The 21,328-nt window shown below is 41.6% G+C and overlaps 3 protein-coding genes and 1 non-coding gene across 9 annotated transcripts in view; 3 read left to right on the forward strand and 1 right to left on the reverse strand.

Annotated features, from left to right (window-relative positions):
* Positions 1-21,328, reverse strand: part of LOC111857265 (MICOS complex subunit MIC26-like) — a 152,656-nt gene that overhangs the window by 102,348 nt on the left and 28,980 nt on the right. The gene's annotated exons all lie outside the window — the stretch shown is intronic.
* On the forward strand, positions 2,483-7,106 carry LOC111857266 (transportin-2-like). The gene is made up of 9 exons (XM_072706858.1): positions 2,483-2,578; positions 3,448-3,589; positions 3,972-4,078; positions 4,375-4,508; positions 4,720-4,801; positions 4,873-4,995; positions 5,085-5,203; positions 5,284-5,344; positions 5,773-7,106. Exons 2-9 carry the CDS (start codon positions 3,448-3,450, stop codon positions 5,968-5,970), a joined length of 966 nt encoding a protein of 321 aa, XP_072562959.1. The 5' UTR covers positions 2,483-2,578; the 3' UTR covers positions 5,971-7,106.
* LOC111858885 (small nucleolar RNA SNORD41) lies at positions 3,827-3,895 on the forward strand. Its single transcript, XR_002841703.2, has one exon. It is a non-coding gene; the product is annotated as a small nucleolar RNA SNORD41 (small nucleolar RNA).
* Positions 9,030-20,963, forward strand: LOC111857290 (interferon-induced protein 44-like). 6 transcript variants are annotated; one of them, XR_011985445.1, is made up of 11 exons: positions 9,030-9,169; positions 11,581-11,659; positions 12,221-12,295; positions 12,789-13,053; positions 13,211-13,252; positions 17,014-17,134; positions 17,557-17,752; positions 18,859-19,011; positions 19,299-19,379; positions 19,724-19,824; positions 20,553-20,691. XR_011985445.1 is itself a non-coding variant. In XM_072706852.1 (11 exons), exons 3-11 carry the CDS (start codon positions 12,275-12,277, stop codon positions 20,727-20,729), a joined length of 1,248 nt encoding a protein of 415 aa, XP_072562953.1. In that variant the 5' UTR covers positions 9,030-9,169; positions 11,581-11,659; positions 12,221-12,274; the 3' UTR covers positions 20,730-20,963. The 6 variants fall into 6 exon arrangements, 5 of the variants coding, with proteins under 5 accessions (XP_072562953.1, XP_072562955.1, XP_072562954.1 ...); XM_072706852.1 differs by having other exon boundaries at positions 19,299-19,470; positions 20,553-20,963; XM_072706854.1 differs by lacking the exon at positions 12,789-13,053 and adding an exon at positions 14,146-14,283 and having other exon boundaries at positions 19,299-19,470; positions 20,553-20,963.

A 21,328-nucleotide genomic window follows, 5' to 3' on the forward strand; every position in this document is an offset into this window, starting at 1 on the left:
CGTATCCGAACCGTTATCCGAAAGAAATAAAATAAAATTCTGCACCCGATTCGCTATAAATAAATGCCGACACCCGACCCGCACCCGAATGAAAATCAGTCAGATTAAAAATTAAAGACAAAAGTGTATTGCCACAACAAATGACCAGTGACATGTGCAACATCAGTTGAAAAGGCATAGCCAAATGTAAATGTTGCTTAATAACAGCCTAATAAGCAAAACAAATGGTAGTAGCCTACCTCCAAACTCAAATAATGTTTGATATTGCCATGCCCACACATAGCCTTACCAGCTTAAAATTAAATGTGTTAATAAAGCTAATATTATATCAAATGTACATTAGGCTACCCTGCATAGTATTGGGTTTTATAGGCTACCTACGTGCAACGTCCGTTTTCCTTTGATTACCCGATTGGAATTCCTACGCGAAGGCGAAGACTAGCGTGTAAAAAAAGGATATCGTCCACAGTTGATAGCCTCAGCTGACTAGTTCAGCATTCATTTCGAACAGCTGTAGGAGATCGCGCGCGTTTTTTGAAAATGAAAGTGGGAGAGATTTCCGGGAATGTGCGTGCAGGCATAAACTGATATGGATTTTACGTTTTATCATCTTGAATGCAGGGATTTTGTCACTAATTAAAATATAGCCCTAGGGTATTTTTTGTTGGCACATGATGTTTTGAAAACCACAATTTAGCTCTCCTGCGTCGACCCAAACCCGTATCCGGTACAGTAGAATATTTTTTACCCGTTTCATCAAAATTTGTGGGTCACCCGTCGGGTACCCGAACCCGTGGGACTCAGCCTAGCAGGACCTTTATGGGAGAGATGGTGTAGTGGTTAGTGCTGCTGCCTCACAGCAAGATGGTTCTGGGTTCAGTCCAACTGCCCAGGTTTGATTTCTGCCTGCACCCATTGTTCCCAGGATAGACTCTGGTGACCCCAGTTGGGATTAAGTGGTTTCAGAAGATGGATGGATTTACAGTGTACATAAATTTATACAATTATTAAAATAAACTGGAGAGCATCAAGGAGCATCTGGAGAGCTCTCATAGCAACATCCATTACATCCATGCTTCCATATTGTGTCATACGGGGGCTGGGGGAGTCCAGGGAGACCCTCTTTGCAAAAATCTTTCAAAAATCAGATACCTGTATGGAAAGAGAAGAAACAATTGTGATTTTGATTACACCACATTTTAAAATAGTTGCTTCTTTTTTTTACACAAATTGTTTATATCAAAGTACATTTCACAAGTAAAAGCTCTACAGACACACTGTACTCATACTCACAAAGAGCCTCCAGTTAAGGTTGCATGTGTGAGATATGAAATACCAAAGGCTGCAGTCAACTAACCCTCTTGGTCATCGAAAGAAAGGTGTGTTCTGAAGAGTGGCCTGCTATGTAGTTAATACCGTCACCTGTAGCCAGAGGGAAGAGAGGGACAGAAAAGCAGTCAAATAAAAAACCTAGCAACAAAAAAATTTACAACAAAAAAAATTGTATTTACGACAAAAATTTGACTAATTTAACTAAAAGATTTAGTTATTCAGTTTAGATTTCATTTTGCAGCACATTCAAGTTGTCACCATTTTTTATGTTCTGAATTTGATTTAGGGCAATTCTAAGGGAATTTTAAGTAAAAATGGAGCATCGACATAAAGAAATAATGACGAATTAAATTGTGATAATTACTGATATACTGAACAAAATTATCACAATAAAATATTTTGGCAAACCTATGAGATACTAAGTCATAACATTGGGATACTAAGTCAAAGTAATTAGATATTAAGTCATCATTTTGCAATACTATTATGAGAAACTAAATCATAAATACAGCTGCAGCCAGCAGTGACTGGGGCCAAACACCACAGGGCCACCACGTAGACAACCAATCAGAAGAACCGCTGAGGACACCAACCCATCACAGGGTCAACAGACACATTGACAGTGATGGACGGTAGCGCCGCTACATGTAGTTATTAGTTTAACTACATTTTCTAGTAGCTTGCCTCAGTGGCGTAGGCAGAAATTGTATTTTGGGCGGGCCATTGAAAAAGTGAGCGGGCCTATATTTTTTCCTAGAAAAAATATTACTTAAATAATAATTAAACCTTAGAGAGTAGAAAAAATAATAGACAAACAAACTGCAAAAACACACCTTTATTTTGCAATATTCGGCAAAGGCAATAACAAAACACCGTCTAACCATCATGTTCAACAGTGCTCAATAAAGGCTGGACAAACCACCAGCATAGACATAGTCTATATATTTTTTAATACATTTGAATAATAAAAATAAACTAAAAATGTATTTTGATCAAACTTGCCTGGGTGGGCCAGGGAGTAATGTGGGCGGGCCAGTGCCGCCCTGGCCCATTACTGGCTACGCGCCTGGCTTGCCTGTAGCGTCACTGATTTCTGAATCAAATAATTTGATTCTGTTTTGTTGCCTGTTTTTCTTCCTCCCCCTTTTTTGTCCTTAATGATATTTCCAGAAACTGGAGCAGCTGAACCAGTATCCTGACTTTAATAATTATCTCATATTTGTCCTAACAAGCCTGAAATCTGAAGGTATGGATGTACAACAACATAAAATTATTGTGTTTGATTGGCTTGTGGCGTGGAACAGGTGACTTGTGACCAACTGAATGATGGTGTTTGCAATGCATACTTGCTAAGATAAAGCAGTCCCTTTCTTAGTAAAAAGAAAAATACTTTGATGCTTTTATTTCAACAAATAGTTCAGAAGATGCAAAGGTTCATGAACAAATATGGTGACCGTATATTGTGTATAAGATGGAATTATCTATACCAAAATGTTTCATTGGTATGTTTCACCCATGCTAAATGTGTACAGAATATCTTGGTATTCTTGTTGCCTGGAGAAGAGTTAAGGAGAATTGACATGTTTGTCTGACAGATTGTTGTAGGAAAGCCACAATCAACTTTTCTCCCATTGACCATTTTGGCGAGCCGTGTTGACCTCATTCTGCACGGCCGCTGACCGCTGTGGTAGAAGGTGTCAGGTTAAAGCGTGGAGTGTGCAGGCAGATCATCAGTGGCTGTTTTACAAGGAGAAAACCAGTAGAATTTTGCGCTGTCCTGTTAGCTTGGAGAGAGGACGTGGAAACGGTGCCCATTAGCTTCGCATGTGCAGAAGCGAAAATACACTCGAGGTGCTAAGATGTCTCCATTAGTAAGTTCCAGCATTTTGAACAGCGCTCCCTGGCTCATTCCAGAGTCTTCCGTCTTAAAGCTCTGCGTATGTTCCTGAAGTAACGTATAAGAGGAAGTCCTGGGCTCTCAATTGCGGCATTAGTGATCTGGTTTTATTTCCATCCTGTGAAGCTCCTTGTGGCTTTTGCTCTAACAATGGCCGTCTAAAGTTTCAGCACCCGCTGCGTCTCTGGCATCCTTTCACCCCCACCCCCCCCCCCCAGATGAGCCCACTCAGCGGCCTGATCCTGAAGAACAACGTAAAGGCCCACTACCAGAACCTTCCGCAGGCCGTGGCTGACTTCATCAAGCAGGAGTGCCTGAACAACATCGGGGACTCTTCGCCCCTCATCCGGGCCACCATCGGTGAGGGCGTGCCGGGGGGGGCGCCCGTTGGGGAGGGTGTGACGGGGGGGTGCCCATCTCTCGTTTTCCACACCGGCAAAATCAGCATTTTTCTGAATAATAAACTGGAAACTGCTTAACGTCGTTCCTTGTGGAACGCTCTGTATAGTGGTCGATAAACAGCTTGTGGCATCGCTCGTGTTTGAGCAGTGCCCCCCCCCCCATCCTCGCCTCCCGTACTCCCCTGGCCCCTCGTCTCTGGAGGTGATGTGCTCTGTTCCTGCTGATGGGCATTGATGGTGTTTGTATTCATACTGCCTGATCCGGAGACTCCACGCATATCCTCTGTCAAGTTCAGAACCCCCCCCCCCTCTGCTACCTCTGCCCCCCCCCCCCCCCCCAGGGATCCTCATCACGACCATCGCCTCCAAGGGGGAGCTTCAGATGTGGCCTGAGCTTCTCCTACAGCTGTGTAACTTGCTTAACTCTGAGGACTACAATACGTGTGAGGTCAGTCCCTCTGTTTGCTCGGCCTGTTCCTAGATGCGATGGACCAGGTGGTCTGTAATGCTAGATGAATTGATACTGTCTGATCCAGAGCTTGTTACGGAACTTTCTGCCATTGATTCCCTTTGTCTGGCCCCTCCCAGAGCTTGTTATGGACCTTCCTGCCATTGATTCCCTTTGTCTGGCCCCTCCCAGAGCTTGTTATGGACCTTTCTGCCATTGATTCCCTTTGTCTGGCCCCTCCCAGAGCTTGTTATGGACCTTTCTGCCATTGATTCCCATTGTCTGGCCCCTCCCAGGGCTCGTTTGGTGCCCTGCAGAAAATCTGTGAGGACTCTTCGGAGCTGCTTGACAGTGAAGCCCTGGACCGACCCTTAAACATCATGATCCCCAAGTTCCTGCAGTTCTTCAAACATTGTAGCCCCAAGATCAGGTGAGCCCCCCCACACCTTCCAGAGGGTGATACTTCTGCAAGCCGTTTTATCGGTGTGCACAGAATTTCGGTTTTCACCAAAGCAAGATACAAGTTATAAATCTGATAAAACAAAGTACAGTACAGACTTGTGTTATTAGAAAGGGTGTGATGTCTGTCATTAGAGTTCCAAAGGGATTCTTTCTCAAATGTGCGAACTCTGCACGTCCAGGTCCCACGCCATCGCCTGCGTGAACCAGTTCATCATCAGCCAAGCTCAGGTACTGATGGACAACATCGACACTTTTATTGAGGTGGGACACCCCCTGCCCCCCCGCCCCTGTGAGTCCTGCCCATGTGACCCTAACCCCACCTTGCCCCGCAGAGCCTGTTTGCTCTGGCAGCAGACGAGGACTCCGAGGTGAGGAAGAACGTGTGCCGAGCCCTGGTGATGCTGCTGGAGGTCCGCATCGACAGACTTATCCCCCACATGCACAGCATCGTACAGGTGGGGCTCCGCCATAGGCCCGTCGTGCCGTCAGTCAGAGCCCCCAGCCAATCCTGTGCAGCCCATCCATTAACCCCCCCTCCCCCCAGTACATGCTGCAGCGCACGCAGGACCCGGATGAGAACGTGGCCCTGGAAGCCTGCGAGTTCTGGCTCACCCTGGCGGAGCAGCCCATCTGCAAGGAGGTGCTGTCCAGCCACCTCCTCCAGTGAGTCCCCCCCCCTTTACGGTTAGCAGCCTCTGGCTATGTACCCCCATCTCCACTGATCATCCCCCTTGCCTGTGCAGGCTGATCCCCATCCTGGTGAACGGGATGAAGTACTCGGAGATCGACATCATCCTCTTAAAGGTGAGTCCGCACCCCCCATCCCAAAAAAGTGGATACAGGCAATAGAGACAAGCCATACTCTGAAAACCTTTTTTTTCTGGTTCGGCAGCTTAGAAAAACTTCATCATAAACATAAACATAATCTGAAAGAGATCAAAATAGATACAAACAAACAGAATGCATATGAGCATTTTCTTTATTCTGGCTTCCACCTATGTAACATTGCCATTCCAGTCTTTTTGGAAACTGCTAGAAATGCAGGTAGATTCTCAAAAGGCACCAAGTGAGATCCAGCCCAGTACCAGTACCGGCTCCATGATGGTGGAAACAAGGAGATAACGTCTTTCTGCCAGCCTCCCTCCCCTCCGCCCTCTGTCTCTTCTGTGTCCCCAGGTGCCTCTCCCCATTCCCCACACCCCAGTCTCTAAAAGAGCATGTCCCTTTTCCAGGGAGACGTGGAGGAGGATGGCACGGTGCCCGACAGTGAACAGGACATCAAACCCCGCTTCCACAAGTCGCACACCGTCACACTGCAGCACGAGGGCGGCGGGGGTGGGGGTGGCGGCGGCGGCGAGGAGGGTGAGGATATTGACGAGGACGATGACGATGACACGCTGTCCGACTGGAACCTCAGTGAGTGTCTCTGAGCGAGCGGGCATTTCAGAAGAGGGGGTGATGATGTGGAGGTCGTCTCGGAGAGGGCAGGCGTGCTCCAGTTTTGCGTTCTCCCGTAAGGCCGCTCCGTTTTCATCTGGGGTCTCAAGGGGACCTGCTTTTTAATCATGGTGTTGCATGTTGTCCGTAAACACAGTTTAACACGGTTCTTAAAAACAAAGTTCATTTGTAACTACAATTGACTTGTTTAATTGGGGTCTGAAGAAGTTTTCTCCTTAAAGGAGGCCCTGAGGAAATAAGATGGCTGTTAATGGTCTTTCTTTTCCCTAGAAATTTTTAATTGATTTAAACCTATAGCCATGTCTTGCCCATCGAACACTACACAGTAGCTTTCATTTGATACTAAATAGTTTGTTTACTAGAGTACTGGTTTACCTAGTAGTAGGCCAATGACTTTTTTTTTGTTTTATTCCCAAAAGTAAGCTTTTATTTATGTCTCGATGCTTCACATAATGAAATGTCTACACCATGTTAAATCATGGGTTGTTCTTTAATAAATCTGAGTGTATCTGACTGTCATTTTGCACTGATCTGGCATTAGGTTGGTACAGCGTGAATTAGCTTCTGATGTAGTTAAGCTACTTTTGCAATATTTGTGTAACTCAGCTTGCTATATTTCTATGGGTGATAGCTTTTGTGTAGTGAAGCCTAATTTATTGTTGAGTAACTGATAGCTTAGCTCACTACATTTTACAAGTAGCTTGCCCAGCATTGCACATTGACACCCAGTCTTACACTCACACCTATGGGCAATAAGGCATGTTCAGTTGTCATTACCTGAAAGTGTTTGGATTGTGGTAGAGAATCACAATACCCAGAGGAAACTCACATGAACACAGAGACACCCTGAAATTGAAACCTCCATATTGTTAGGATTTTTGCACCATTATACTGCCCCCCACTACATGTTTACAAGCTTAATGTCATGGATTAGATCGTGACAATATTGTTACAAGTGACCGCATGTTATGTTTATAAAATGTTGGCCAATTAATATTAAGTTGTAAACATAATTATGATGATTTTGTTGTGGATTATGATTGATGTTGTGGATAACATTTGAGTTACATATAGGTATGTTTTCCCCAGTCCGGTCATTAACGTTTGTTCTCATGGTGTGTCATGTTCCTTGTTGTTTTATAATTAAAATCCTTTGTTCGCCCATTATCACGGCGTCTGTGCTACTTCTCCGATGAAAGTCAGGACAGGATGACCTCATGCAAGGTGGAATACCTGGACCTCACAAATGAGGTAATTTATTGGTTACAACAGTCCAAGGTCCAGGACCCAGATAGCATGCGGATGTGGGCCACTTCGGGCAAATGTGTGGCACTGCTGGCCCGGTTCCGGCACCGGCAAACGGATGTATCGTAAAAGTGGCCCACTTGTGATTAGACAAATGTGGCCCAAATGTCACAAAACAGAGATGGACCACATGTTAAATACTTTATTAAAAAATTGTTATATGGCTTGCGGCTCCGGCCCACTTCTGGCAAAGGTATACACTGTAAAAAAAAATCAGTCAAAAAACGGAAAATGTACTGGCAGAAAATTACCGGCACATTTTCCGTTTACGGACTCTTCCTTGAAGTCTCAAGGAAAATATTGTAAGTTCACAGTTTTCCACAGGTTGTTGTTCCAAGGAATATTTCTTAAATAATAGTTTATTTTCATTTTTCATTTTTCATTCTGCCAATTCAGATTTGTTTGTTTAATAAATGATGTTGTTCGCAAAACTACAAAAAGTAATTTGAGAATATAGTAATTCACTACATTCATTATTTTTCATGACTCAAGGGCCCATAAACATGCATTTATCCAACTGCCCAGCCAACACATCCATGTGGGGCCCGCATGGGATGCACTTGGGCTGACATGGGAAACCCAAGTGGGGCCCAGTCAATTTTGTCCGCAGTTTCCATGGTGGCCCCACATGGGTTAGCCCACATGGGCTAATGATGAGCCCTTGATGGGCTCCATATACACTGAAAAAAAGAACATGTTGGATTTACTTAAGTCAACAGTGTACAGTGGTTGTACACAGATGTTTTGCTTTGGCAGCAACTTGAACAATTGAGTTAAAGTATTAATCTGTATTAACTCTAATAGTGTTTAATTTACACCGTAAGGTAAGTCAATGAGTCTCCACCTCCAAACATCTGCCCCATTTTAATATGCGCACAAGTCATGAGGATCAGAAGAGCCAGCCCAGATTTACCCACCATCATGAGAAAGACTCTGACCAAAAAGGACCTTACAGCTTTTTCTTGTTTTATTTTGATGCTTTGTTGGTTCAGTTCTGATTGTTCTTGGAGATTAGAAAGCTGAGGTTCTATCGTTAACAATAATTTATGCCAATTTGCACAATCTTTGCACATCGGTTACATGGTAACTGTATTTTTTTGTGTATGTCTTATAATTTGCCTTGAATACATGGGAAAAAAATTCTGCTTTTTCAGTCTCTCTCTCTCTTTTTCCCCCCTGCATTTTGTCCAGGATGTAAGGAGTTCCCAGGGCAGACTGAGGAGTGAGACAATTTTGATCTCCTTATTGGGAATGTGGAGAGCAGGTGGGAAGGGGTTGGGGGGGGGGGGGCACTCATCTGCTGCCAGCCAAGTTCCCCTTTCTCCTCTTAGACCCAGGTTCCCAAATCATGGATCACAGACCTGGAGAAGAAGCTAATAGCCCTCTCTAGCAGAGCCGTGCTAAAGTCTCCCTGCACTAAAATCATTCCCCTGGGAATCAATGGGCTCATTCTTCTGCTGGCCGCCGTCTGCTCCATGGTTCTACACTCCATGTGAGACAGCAGACAGCCATGGGGAAACATAAAACATAATACTTGTGTGACCAATTTGTCACTGGCTCTGCGGGGAGGGCGTGTGCAGATATTGCCAATGAAAGAAGAATCAGTGGGAGATTAAAGGGTGACAGCCCTCCATATTAAGATCGGGGAGCTCATTTAGATGCTGCGCGGAGCGGGGCTAAATCCTACGGCGCCCCATTGAATCCACGTCCATTTCCCCTTTGACAGCTTCCACGTTTCATACGAAGCTGATATAACAACTTCCTGTCTGTAAATGAAAGTGAAAGCGATTTAAAACTGGAATCGCCATTTTGTCAAGAAACACAAACGTGATTCTGAAAAAAATAAAAAGATATTTTTATTGCCCGGTAAGATTTTACTCGGCATATTGAACCAATAGTAAAAAATACATGTTTAACTTACTTAAATATTGGGATTTAATAGTTCTCAACATAATTATCAATAAATATACCGCTGTGCATTACAGTAAATGAGTATGTCACAGACTCTTTTGGGCTTTCGAATGTAAAGCGAATTAACAACAATAATACTGTAGCGCGGAGGTACCGGCGAGCAGCGCGGCATGTTGGACTGATGCCAGTTTATAAATAGTTCTCAGTAATCGCTTATGTCGTTGTAAATGTGCTGTGTGTTATGTCATGTATAGTGGTTAATATTTATTGTTGTACGTAGTGTGTGTGTGTGTACTATGTGTGTGAGGAGTAAACGGGGCGATGAGAACGGTGGGCAGTGCGAATGTGTGGGTTATATAGTAGTACGGGTGTAATAAACGCCATTTGGTGATTGAACCCCAAACCATCTCTGCAAATAAGGGCGCTTTTCCACCGCACAAAGTACGGTACTTTCGGTACGGTACTTTCGGTACTTTCGCTTTTCCATTGACTATGCAGATTATTGCGAGAATGGCTCAGTGATTCGCTATTTCAATAATAATATTTAATTATTTACACTCAAATCTGATTTCGCTTAATATACAGTGTTGCTTAAACGTGGACCGGGTGCTAGATTATAGTATTTTTAAGTTATATTAGGCTTCTTTTAAGATGTTGGGAATAACTGAACCCAGGTTAAACTCAAGGCTTAATGTTTTTTGAAACAAGGCTAAACCACAGCATTGCTGTATTTCCTCCCCCCCCTTTTTTCCCTTAGTTCATAAACAGTTTGATATTTTTACATATAGACAGGTCTAGCACCGAACAGATTAGGACGATGCATAGTTTAGCATAAAGCCGTCTACTAATAAATTATTTAAAATGGTATGAAATTATATAGAGAAATGTATTTACAGGGTGTCTATGCAGTATGTAGTTTGGATTTTAGTGTTTTCCAGGTGTGGATATACGTACAGTCATGTGAAAAAATTAGGGCACCCCATGAAATATTTTATTCTTTATTAAGAAATATAAAAATATCAATATTAAATCTTCTTTCAAATCTGTAAATAAAAGTGATGTATTTGCATTACCTATGCAAAAACAAGAAACAAATTCACTTATTTAATAAAAGGAAATTAACTGAGATGCCCTATTGAGGAAAATGTTAGGACACGCAGTGCCCTAATAGCTAGTATTTTCCCCTTTGGCTGAAATAACCTCAATGACATGTTTCCTATAACCATCTATCAATTTCTGACATCGACTGGCAGGAAGGCTTCCCCACTCTCCAATGCAGAATTCCTTAAGCTGTGTGATGTTTGAAGGGTGTCTTGCATGCACTTCTGCTTCAAATCACCCCACAGCATCTCAATAGGATTCAGACTTTGCAGGTACCTTGACATCAACTGTGGCAAGAGCTTCTTTGATGATCTTTTAATATTTTTGGAGATGTCTTTCAGCATCTTGCAGTTTGCTCTCCGGCTGAACTTGCTAGGACAGCCTGCCCTGGCCATACTGGCAGTTGATTTAGATGTGAATTATTGTGTAAATTATTTACCCGACAGTGGAATGGCTGATTCCAAACTCTCTTGAGATCTTTTAATATCTTTCCCAGACTCATATGCATCTCCAATCTTCTTTCTGAAGGCCTCAGAGAGCTCTTTGGATCTCACCATGGTGATACCACTCATTTCAACAATCAAGAGCAGAGCAAACTAAATGTCTGTGGTTTAAATAAGACAGGCTCCACCAAAAAGCTCTTTAATGATGTTCTAACCATTTTCACCTGATATGGTGCCACCAGAATCTAATTCTAGGAATTTGAAATAGTGATGAATGTGAGGGTGTCCTAGCTTTTTCCTCAGTGGAAATTAGCGTCTTGGTCAATTTCTTTTCGTAAATAAGTGAATTTGTTTCTAGTTATTGCCTAGGTGATGTAATTACATCCCCTTTATCTACATGTAGCGCCCCCATGCTGCGGTAACAGGCATGACTCCTAAACCCTATCCACTTTCTCTTCAGGGCGCCCTGAGTTCTTTTATTTTATTTACAGTAATTTACAAGTGGAGCTTTGAGATGTTGTTTTCTCCCCTATTTGGTATGAGCTTCTGCTGCTCTCGTCTACCAAAGGTGCTCCCGGTTTAAATAATCAACGTCTTCCAGGGCAAAATGGAAACACATACCTTTACTTTTAAACTGAGATTATCACACAATAAAATAAATAACAATCGGCTAGGGAATCTTTCATTCAGGGCTTTACCAAAAATGTCACGTGATAGAATTTTTTTTTAATTTCTTTTTTTATATATATAATTGGGTCTCTTTAGGATAAATGTTCTGGTTTTTCATGACAGAATGACATTTAGGGTGTTTTATTGCCTCAGACCAAGCAGACCCCAGTGGACTCATCAAAGTTCCATTATTACCAACTGGGTTACGCACATCCCCCAACAGGTGGCCAAGGTGTGTAAACAAGCATTTGAATTTTTCCTCTTGTAGTAAACTAGAGCCAAATTGGCGGCTTAGTCCATGATATCATCAGATTCTGTTTAAATTTAGTAGCCTATACTTAAACGGAGCTACAAACCCCTTTTAGGGTATATGGATACCCTACAGGTGGCCAGGTTCAGCTTTTATAATGAGCACTGTTAATGCACTGCATTATGTTAATGCTGTTAATGCACTGCATTATGTTTCACATACCCAGCAAATAGCAATATGTCCTGAGGTCGTCCTTGGGACGTCCTCTTTTGGTCTGGATGTCGCCAAACCACAAACGTTGTCTAGGTGACCTAGTATGAACTTTATAAGGACATTCTCAGGATCCTCAATTCAATGGCTACATGCTTTTTTTTTTAACTTAAGCACACGGTAGGAGACGGCCCACAGTTGTTAGTCCAAATGATCAGTGCACATCTCTACTTGTGGTTTAAAAACTGACTGGTTTCCTTTGGGTGAAAGATATTATAGCCTGTAAACTGAATTTGAATATAAAGCTAACATTACCTCTGCTTTTGATTACAGAGTTGGACTGCAATATATGGGAACTGGTTCTTTACAACCCTGATCGTCTAAGCGATGGCTCACTATTCCAATGAGGTTTGGATGTAACGTTTTAGCATATGATGCATGTTGTTAAGGCCGTAAATACTAGACACTGAAAGACAGGAAAGCTTAAGTTCATAACATGAACAACTATTTTTAGCTGAATATAGCAGACAAAAAGCTCTCTCTCCACAGTGCTCTTCCTCAGGCTACTTCCTTACCATACCGTTGGTATGGTTGATATTTTGTTTCTGACCTCATTGTTTCAATGTGCTAGTGTTGGGACTTAAAGTATTTTTATTGCTATTTAAATTGGACAGGCCTGTCTTATAAAAGAGATTTTGAACATCAGTGGACTAACCTGGTTAAATAGAGGCTTAATAATAATGCAGAAAATAAACACACATGTGCTTCTCATAGTAATGAAAAAATCATAGCAGGTGTCTCCAGCAGCAAAATATGACTGTGAGGAAGAAACCTGCCTTCTGTTAACACAAAGGTCATGTGACCATGTACGAGTTTGTGAGGTCTCATGGACATTCTGCAGACCCAGACCTCGCCCGCCGACCTCTTGCTTGATTATCTGAAGGAGCTCAGTGATGATGAGCTGAAGGAGTTTAAATGGAAACTGAGTCACACAAAGTTAAAGCCCCTTCCCAGGGGTCAGGTGAAGGACTTGGATAGAACAGACCTCGCCGACAAGATGATAAGTTCCTACAGTGAATGTGATGCTCTCAATGTCATGCTTGAAATCCTGAAGAATATGAACATGAATGATCTTGCTCAGAGACTGAATGAAAACCTGCAGGAGGGTAATCATATTTTAACCATGTTTTTTTTATCTAAATTGTAACCTTTTTAATCTCTCGAAAAATTTACATATCGTATAGCACTACATGGGTAATGTTGATGTTTGTTAGATACTGATGCTGAAGACAGAAATAAATTTGAAATTCTTCCTTATTTCAGGTCCCCAAGCAGGAAGTGAGCTGGGTGACATGTTGAAGCAGAGTAAGAGCTTTATGCTGTTCTGCAGTTTACACTTTGCCCACTCATCCTTTTTCTATACTGTTATCACGTATGGGGGTGGGGTGTTGGGCAGCCAGGTGACCTTGGACCCCCAAAGGTTTTTATTTCTTCATACTTGGGAGTTTTTGGTTCCTCTCTTCTGTTGTCGTCCGGCTTTCTTTCTTTCATTTGTTTCTCTTCTTTTTCCTTGTTTTTGAATTATGCTGCATAAATGATGCAGGGATGTATCCCAACTTGCCCATGTAAAGCACTCGGTAGTGAAAGGCGCTATATAAAAATACATTGAATTGAACCCTATATATCAGGGTGGCCTGTGGCATAGGCAGTATAGGAAATGTCAGGGGTGCCGTCTATTTAAAACGGGTAGAAAGGGGAGGGGGAAAATTAAGATTTTGATTTTTGCTATACAGCAAATGTGCCAGTGTTAAATTAACACTGCATGGTATTTATATGGGTCCACACCATTCAGTGTTTGTTACCTTTAACATTTTACAGTGTTCAGTGAGTGTTGTTTTTACAGTGTTACAACATAGAGTATTAAGACAACGTCTCCACCCCTTCCCAACTTGCAAGCCCATATGGGTGACACACAAGTACAAAATGGGTGGCCCATATCTGCCCTATTTTAATGTACTCTCATTTGAACTCATTTGGGCATTCAGCTGCTGTGTTTTACTAACCCACCATAATAAGAAAGACTCAGACCAACATAGCCTTTTTTCTTTTTATGCACTTTTTTTTATGCACTATGCATTTTGTTTTAGCTCAGCTCTTAGTAACCAAAGAATTGTGCTTATGTAAATTGATGAACATTGAAAAACAGTCTTTATAAGTGTATTTATTTAAGCATGACTAAGATAGTTTTCTTCAATCAGGATAAGAAAGAACCACTCATGCTCACCTGAGAACTGCCTGTGGTATAAAAGTGATTGAAATGTCTGGCACCAGTCACCAAACACAGATTATGAAGCTAGACTGTGTTGGACTGCATAACAGAACAGAACTGAGAAAAGGTGAGAGCTATCTTAATGATTGAAGGAGTGTATTTCCACTAAAACAGATATAATGGGTGGTGGTCTTATTGCTTTTAGACCACAACTTGGGATAGAAGAACAAATCAAATCACTTTGCTGATTTAATATTCAGATTTTCATTAAGCTTAATTTTTAGAAACCCACCATGATCGAGGATGGTATGGCACTGATATTAGTCTGTACCACATTTAATAGTTCGTCTGGGTTGGTGCATAGTAATTAATCTGAGTAGTCTAATTCTTATATTTGTGCATCCCCAAACAAATCTTCTTAATTGTAGAGATACATATGGTCTGGACATTCTTTCTAAAGAGCTTAGGCTTAGAGAAACAAAATTGTTTTTCCATAGCATTTTACTTGTAGCCAATGCCTCCCCTAGTATGGACTAAACCATCGCACTTAGTCATTGGCTAGCACAAAAAAGCTGTTTTTGTTCTCTTGCCCGATTCTTCACAATCGTGGTGGATCAAAAAAAAAAATCTATTAAGTCAAAAACAGTACTGTGTCATGCTATGCAAATATACATACAGCACCATTGGTCTACAGGGGAGTGGGCGGTACCAGGAGCTGCACAGAAAAGGGTATCACAACTGTCCTGACATCTTTCCACATATGCAGTGCTTGAAGTGGGCCGGAACGCAGCGGAACACAGTTCCGGAACTTCTGGATTTTCGCCCTTTGGGTTCCGCCACTTTTTTTCCGGTACTTACTGAAAGTGAAATGAGTGAAATGTCAAATGTCGGAAAATTAGAGTTCCTGCACTTATTTTTTCCCACTTCAAGCACTGCACATATGTTAATCATCCAAGGACAGGACTGGCAGTCAAACATACCCTCATACCTTTGAAATACATACCGCTCTGGAGATATACCCTGTACATTTCCAAGAGTTTTCCAATAGCAACACACTACAAAACCACAGCTCTCTAATTCTCCAGATCAGTCAGAAACAAGCCAGCAAAACTTTAATCTAAAACAAAAAAAAGGCTGTAAGGTCCTGTTTGGTCAGAGTCTTTCTCATGATGGTGGGTAAATCTGGGATGGCTCTTCTGATCCTCATGACATCTTGTGCGCATATTAAAATGGGGCAGATATGTGGAGGTGGAGACTCTTTGACAAAACTCTAGGTTGTAAATTGAACACTATAAGGGTTAATAAACATTAACATTGTAAAAACACTCACTGCACACTGTAAAGTGTTAAAGGTAACACTGAATGGTGTAGACACATATAGACACCATGCAGTGTTAATTTAACACTGGCACATTTGCTGTGTACCTTGTAAATAGTCTGCTTTTGTATTTAACCGTGTAAATACACCATTAACATAGCTAATTTTAGGTTTTATATTGGAATAATATGGATTTGAGGTAAGATTTTCCAATTCAATTTCCACCCTTTGTTTCCGCTGAGAGACATGCGGCGCGACTCATTTCCCCATGCGTACAAGTTATCTTAGGTCGGCGTTCACGGTTTGATTTCTGACATTCAGATCGAGCTCTAGGTAATTTTTTTCGAACTGGTTGGTTCAAATTTTAAGAAATTTGAGTTCTAATGAGTTCAAGAACTGAGGTACCACTGTATATACAAATTAAAAGTGAGTTAACACGATAAAACCAGTAAGTTATGTCAGTCATTCCATGTATTTATTAAATTTCACTTAATTTAATCAGTTTAAAAAATACATTAAATTAAAACTCCATTCATTATCTTTCATTACTCAAGGGCCCATATACATGCAGTCATCCAGCTGCAGCTGGATTTGAATCAGAAACCTTTGGATTACAAGCCCAAATACACTGACTCAGTTTAAGTTGTAACTTTTCAAGTGGAATGAATTTACAGTATACGTACCTGACTATAATACTCATTAAGGTAATACACGTATAAGTTAATTTCCAGGCAAAGCTTTTCAGGCAAGGCAGTGCTCATTGACACAGATTATAAAGTTTGTTTCACTCTGAAGCTCCTGGACCTGCACACTCTCCTGAAGACCAATAGTGCTGATGTATATTTGCATAGCATGACTGGATACAGCCATTATTTTAACTCTTAACCATGATGGGATTGAATAGAGCAACATTATAAACACCCCAGAAACATTGATATAATGATAATTGATACTTTATGCCTCCCACAACTTGCTCTTTTCGTAGAGTAGGCTGTCTATGAAGGGTTAAAATATGTAGCATTGCATTTTCTGTTGTGGTGGGTTTCTGAACATGGGCTTCCAAAAATCAAGCCTAATAAAAAAATTAAATAATAAATGAGCAAAGTGATTTGATTTGTTCTTCTATCCCACCTTGTGATCTAAAAGCAATGAGGCTGCCACACACAATATCTGCTCTATGGAAATGCACTCCCATAGCCACTAGGGGAGCTCTCACCTTCTTTCAGTCCTCCTAAATTATGTTGTGCAGTCTTAAAGTTTTACTCAAAAGCAACTTATAGTGTAAGACATATTGAAAACTTATGTTGTATTGTTAAAATGGTTGGTGTCAATAGATAATGCTGTGTGAGGCTCAGCTGGTTCCGCAGGTAGTCAGTTCAAATCCTGTGATCAGTCGACTAACCACTGGGCCTTTGAGCAATGCTGTTAAACTCAGTTTCCCAGTTGTGTCACTTTGGAGTAAAGTGTCTGGTAAAGAAATACATGTGAGTGTAACTTGCATTTGAACAGAAAATGAAAAACAATGCATTCATTGAACAGGTCTGGAAGTTCGGAAAATGGGAGGCAGCAGCAGTACTGAAAGAGTGGAGACAGAGGTGAAGGAGGATAGGAATCCAGAGCTCCTTAATAAACCATGGAGGAATGTTGTGTGGGACCATAGGTGTGAAGCTTGTTTAACCAAATATAATCATTTTTTGTTACTAGTATCACATAATTTTATGTATATATTTTTAAAATACGTATGAGTACAATAACCCTCTCTGCCCATGATCTAAAGGTCTCTGGTTCAGATTCTATGGTGGGCAGAGTGATATCACCTTTGGGCGGTTTAAGCAAGGTCCTTAACCTTAATTGCTTCAGGGACTGACTGACCCTGCTTTCTCAATTGTACATCACTTTGGACAAAAGCATCTGCCAACAAATGTAAATGAATAAACACATCCTAATAAGAATGTGAGATATTTCATTATGTAGTTTCAGCAGCAGACGGCTAATGTCAAGTAAAGGAAGCTATTGCAATATGTTATTAGATATGGGATTATTTGTATCAATTTTGACTATTTCCCATTTCCATTCCTTTAGCACACGAACCAATCTCAAGAAATACCTGCAGGATTACAAGCCCACTGTTGATTCAGTGCCAAAGGCTCGGATTCTTTTAGTTGGTGCGACTGGTGCTGGAAAATCGAGCTTCTTCAACTCCATCAATTCTGTTTGCCGTGGCAACATGACAAGCCAAGCTAAAGCAGGAAGCGATGCAACCTGCATGACCATGCAGGTAATGAGATCATCTGAATCTTCCTTCATGGTATGAGAGGAGTATCTGAATGCCCTCATATTCTCACCAGAGAGGAGGGATGGTATTTTATTTTACTATTTGTACTATGTGTGTCTTGTATACATTTATCAGATGTGTTTATCCAAACCGAAATACACTTCATAAAGCAGAGTCAGCCAGTCCCTGGAGCAATTGGAGGTTAATAGTGTTTCTCAAGGGCCCAAAGATAAAATTACTCTAATGACAATGAGATTTGTCTCAGAGCCCTAACCTGCCAAATCACACACCACCCCGGTTTGAGTTTGGGTGCAGACATCCATGTTACCTAGTACACTGGATAATGAACACAGATTGCTGGGATGGGCTCTTTTTGAAGACCTTTCAGCAGGGTACCCACCCTGAATTCCATCTGTTTTCTATGACCACATTCCTACTATAATGGCGTGGATCACCTCCCAGGAATCAACAGAAAGGGGCACTTTCTGTTTCAGTGCTGCAATGGCCTATTTAGATATATTACTTCACGCAGCTGCATGTTTTTGGGCTGTAGGGCAATGCAGAGCACAATTAGGAGGTAAGCTCACAATACAGTTAGAGCATGTAATCTGCATGCATGAATAGCTTGAGGCAGGATTCAAACCCCCAGTCCTAAATGTATGAAGCTGCAGTGCCGCCCACAGAAAAACTGTGCCATCCTCATCATGTTCTTATTGCCATTAATAGAGGACATTTGGCACTGAATTGTACTTTCCATGATATGAAATCACACTGGGCTCCAGGCTTCACAGTATCTTGCACTGCAGGGGTACCAGCCCGTGACATGACTTTTAATTGTTATTAAATCCAGCCCATCGATCAATCGAATGATTTCCACACAGAATGAAAATCTAATCTGTGGCACTAAAATCTGCTGGCACCAAGCTTGGTGAACTCCACCCCCCCCCCCACCAAACTTTTTAAGGCTGTTGCATTTTTTATGTATTGCTTAAAAACAGAAAACTCAAGTGAATTGCCAGAGCTGAAGATCTTGCCACTAGTAGGTTTGAAATACCTGTTAAATTGGACAAGCTGTCAGAAGATGAATGACATCATGTGTCTTCTTACAGTATCGCACTTACACTGTGAGGGCGGGTCGAGGTGGACAGCCTCTGGCATTCCTACTGTGTGACACCATGGGACTGCAAATATCATTTAATGGAGGGGTGCGCATTAATGATATTGAGAGCATCCTGAAGGGCTACATACCAGACAAGTACCAGGTAAGAGCTGTGTATCTAACCAGGCCTCAAAAACAAATGCTACATTAATACATGCAGGTCTGATCCCTCTAGTGACTTACACATGTTTATAATTACTGGTGTTTTTCTCCCTACACTCTCTTTGGAGGAAATTTAATCTCATTCACTGATTTGTTTTTAGGTTAAATAATATATTTTTGTTGCTCAAATGTCACATGAATGGACTTAAATTTAATTTTGTTTCAGTTTCTCATGATCTTAGTTAGTGAATGTTTTTATGTGTCATTAACAACTTCTTGTCTGTTTAGTTCAACCCTCTGCAGGCAATGGATACTACTGGCTGTCAGACGGGCAGCCGATTGCCACTTCAGGACAGGATCCACTGTGTGGTGTGTGTGATAGATGCCACTCGCTTTCTAAATATATCTGGTGAAATGAAGAACAAATTTCATGAAATCCAAAAGAGAACTAACTTTCATGGTTAGTGATTGGAGAGAACTGACAGAGGTGGCACCTCTGACTAAGTGTGCTGTGGGGGGTTGGTCCTGAATGTTGAGAAAGGAACATTAGCTCAGTTGATCACTTATTAATTCAGGAAGTACAGAGTGGTGATGGCAGGTGCTTCTGTGTGTGATGGACACCAATGTGATGAATGCCACAAGTTTAATGGCTTTTTCCATACAACGTTTTGTTGTAAATATGCCTAGTGAGACACATTTATTGATGATTTTAGATGTCCCTCTACTGGTGCTACTGACCCAAGTTGACAATGCATGCCCACATGTGGAAAGGGACTTAAGGAATGTGTACCGCAGCTGCTTCATAAAGGAACTGGTGAGTTTCTCGGTCTAACGCTGGAATTGGTCCTAAAAGTTGCACCAACACATCAGGACAGTATAAGTGGAAACCTGCAGAAGGACCCTTTGCTAGGAAATTAATTTGCTGAATCTTCAGCAAAAATATGCACCACTATAAATGGTTAAAAGCTAAAAGCTAGGTTTTTGATACACCACTGGCCCACAAACCTTTATGTTCAGCATTTATTTTCTAAAGCAACATATTTCCTGGCAGCCAAATGACTCTGTAGAAGGCACTATAGCTTTTTGCCTTTATGGTTGTGAGTTTGTATCCCACTTCACCATGTCTGTGCAGTTTGCATGTTCTTGTTTCCTCTGATAGTGCAAAACAATGCTTTTGGGGGAAGTTCTAAGTTGCTCACAGTGTGTTACTATGTAATGTGCAATGAGCCGGCGTCCTGGACCAAGTGATTTCATCCTTGTGTCCTATTTTTCCTGAGATGAGCTCAACATGACCCTGCAGTGGATGGGTGGTTATGAACCATAGACTTGTACATGACACAAATTTCTGTCTGCCATTTATTTATCCTCAAGAGCTTTACAACTTCCATTGTGCATCCGCATATAGCAGCATCTGCTAAAGACAAATTTCTACCATTTCAATTGAGTTATTGCTACCCTGTTTGACACTAATCTCACAACACAGCAGCTGAAGAAAATATATTTGAAGAGGAATTTGTAGATGAACTGCATGTCTCTCTGCAGATCACAAGAGCGAGTGAATATCTGAGCGTCCCAGTGTTAAATGTGCTTCCTGTGAAGAATTACTGCCATGAGATTGAGCTGAATGACTCCTGTGACATCCTGCTCCTCAGCGCCATGAAGCAGATGCTCAACTTTGCTGACAATTACTTAGACAGCTGTGAGGAAAACACAGAGTAGATGAGTTTATCATATTTGGGGGCAATGCCATTGCCTCACTCTGTCCATGTTCATGTGTTCTACTCCACACATTAGATCCCTGTAAACCTGCACAAGCCTTTTCATAACCTGGACTTAGCTCTGAATAGGGCATGCTTACATGCAATAAGATATATAATTTAGTCAAGTATACACTGTAACCCTACATTGGATTTGATGCTAAGGTAATAAAAATGAGCTGATGATTTCACCATGGATCTGTGTCTGTCTCAGTCTAAACCATGATTTGACTCAGTGTTCTATGTCTATATTTCAAGTTTGAATCAGTGTCTCTGTCAGTTTGATTAATAGACATTGGGACTGCAGGGGTAGAATTACTTTGTTCGGGGGGCACAGCAATGTTTGCCTTTTATCCCCTCAAATATAGGAGGGCACTAAGGCATTTTCCCATAGGTTCGGAGGGCACCAAGGCAATCAAGAATTACTGGCCAGGGCACTGAGGCAAAAAGGTATATAGCCGGACGCATTAAATATTTAGCATTCTGACATTTTCACGGGCAATAAATGCATTAGCACCCTGTGAAATAGTATTAGACTAGCTATTGAAAAAAAGATGCTGT

Source organism: Paramormyrops kingsleyae, chromosome 24 (assembly GCF_048594095.1).
Source record: "Paramormyrops kingsleyae isolate MSU_618 chromosome 24, PKINGS_0.4, whole genome shotgun sequence".
NCBI lineage: Eukaryota > Metazoa > Chordata > Actinopteri > Osteoglossiformes > Mormyridae > Paramormyrops > Paramormyrops kingsleyae.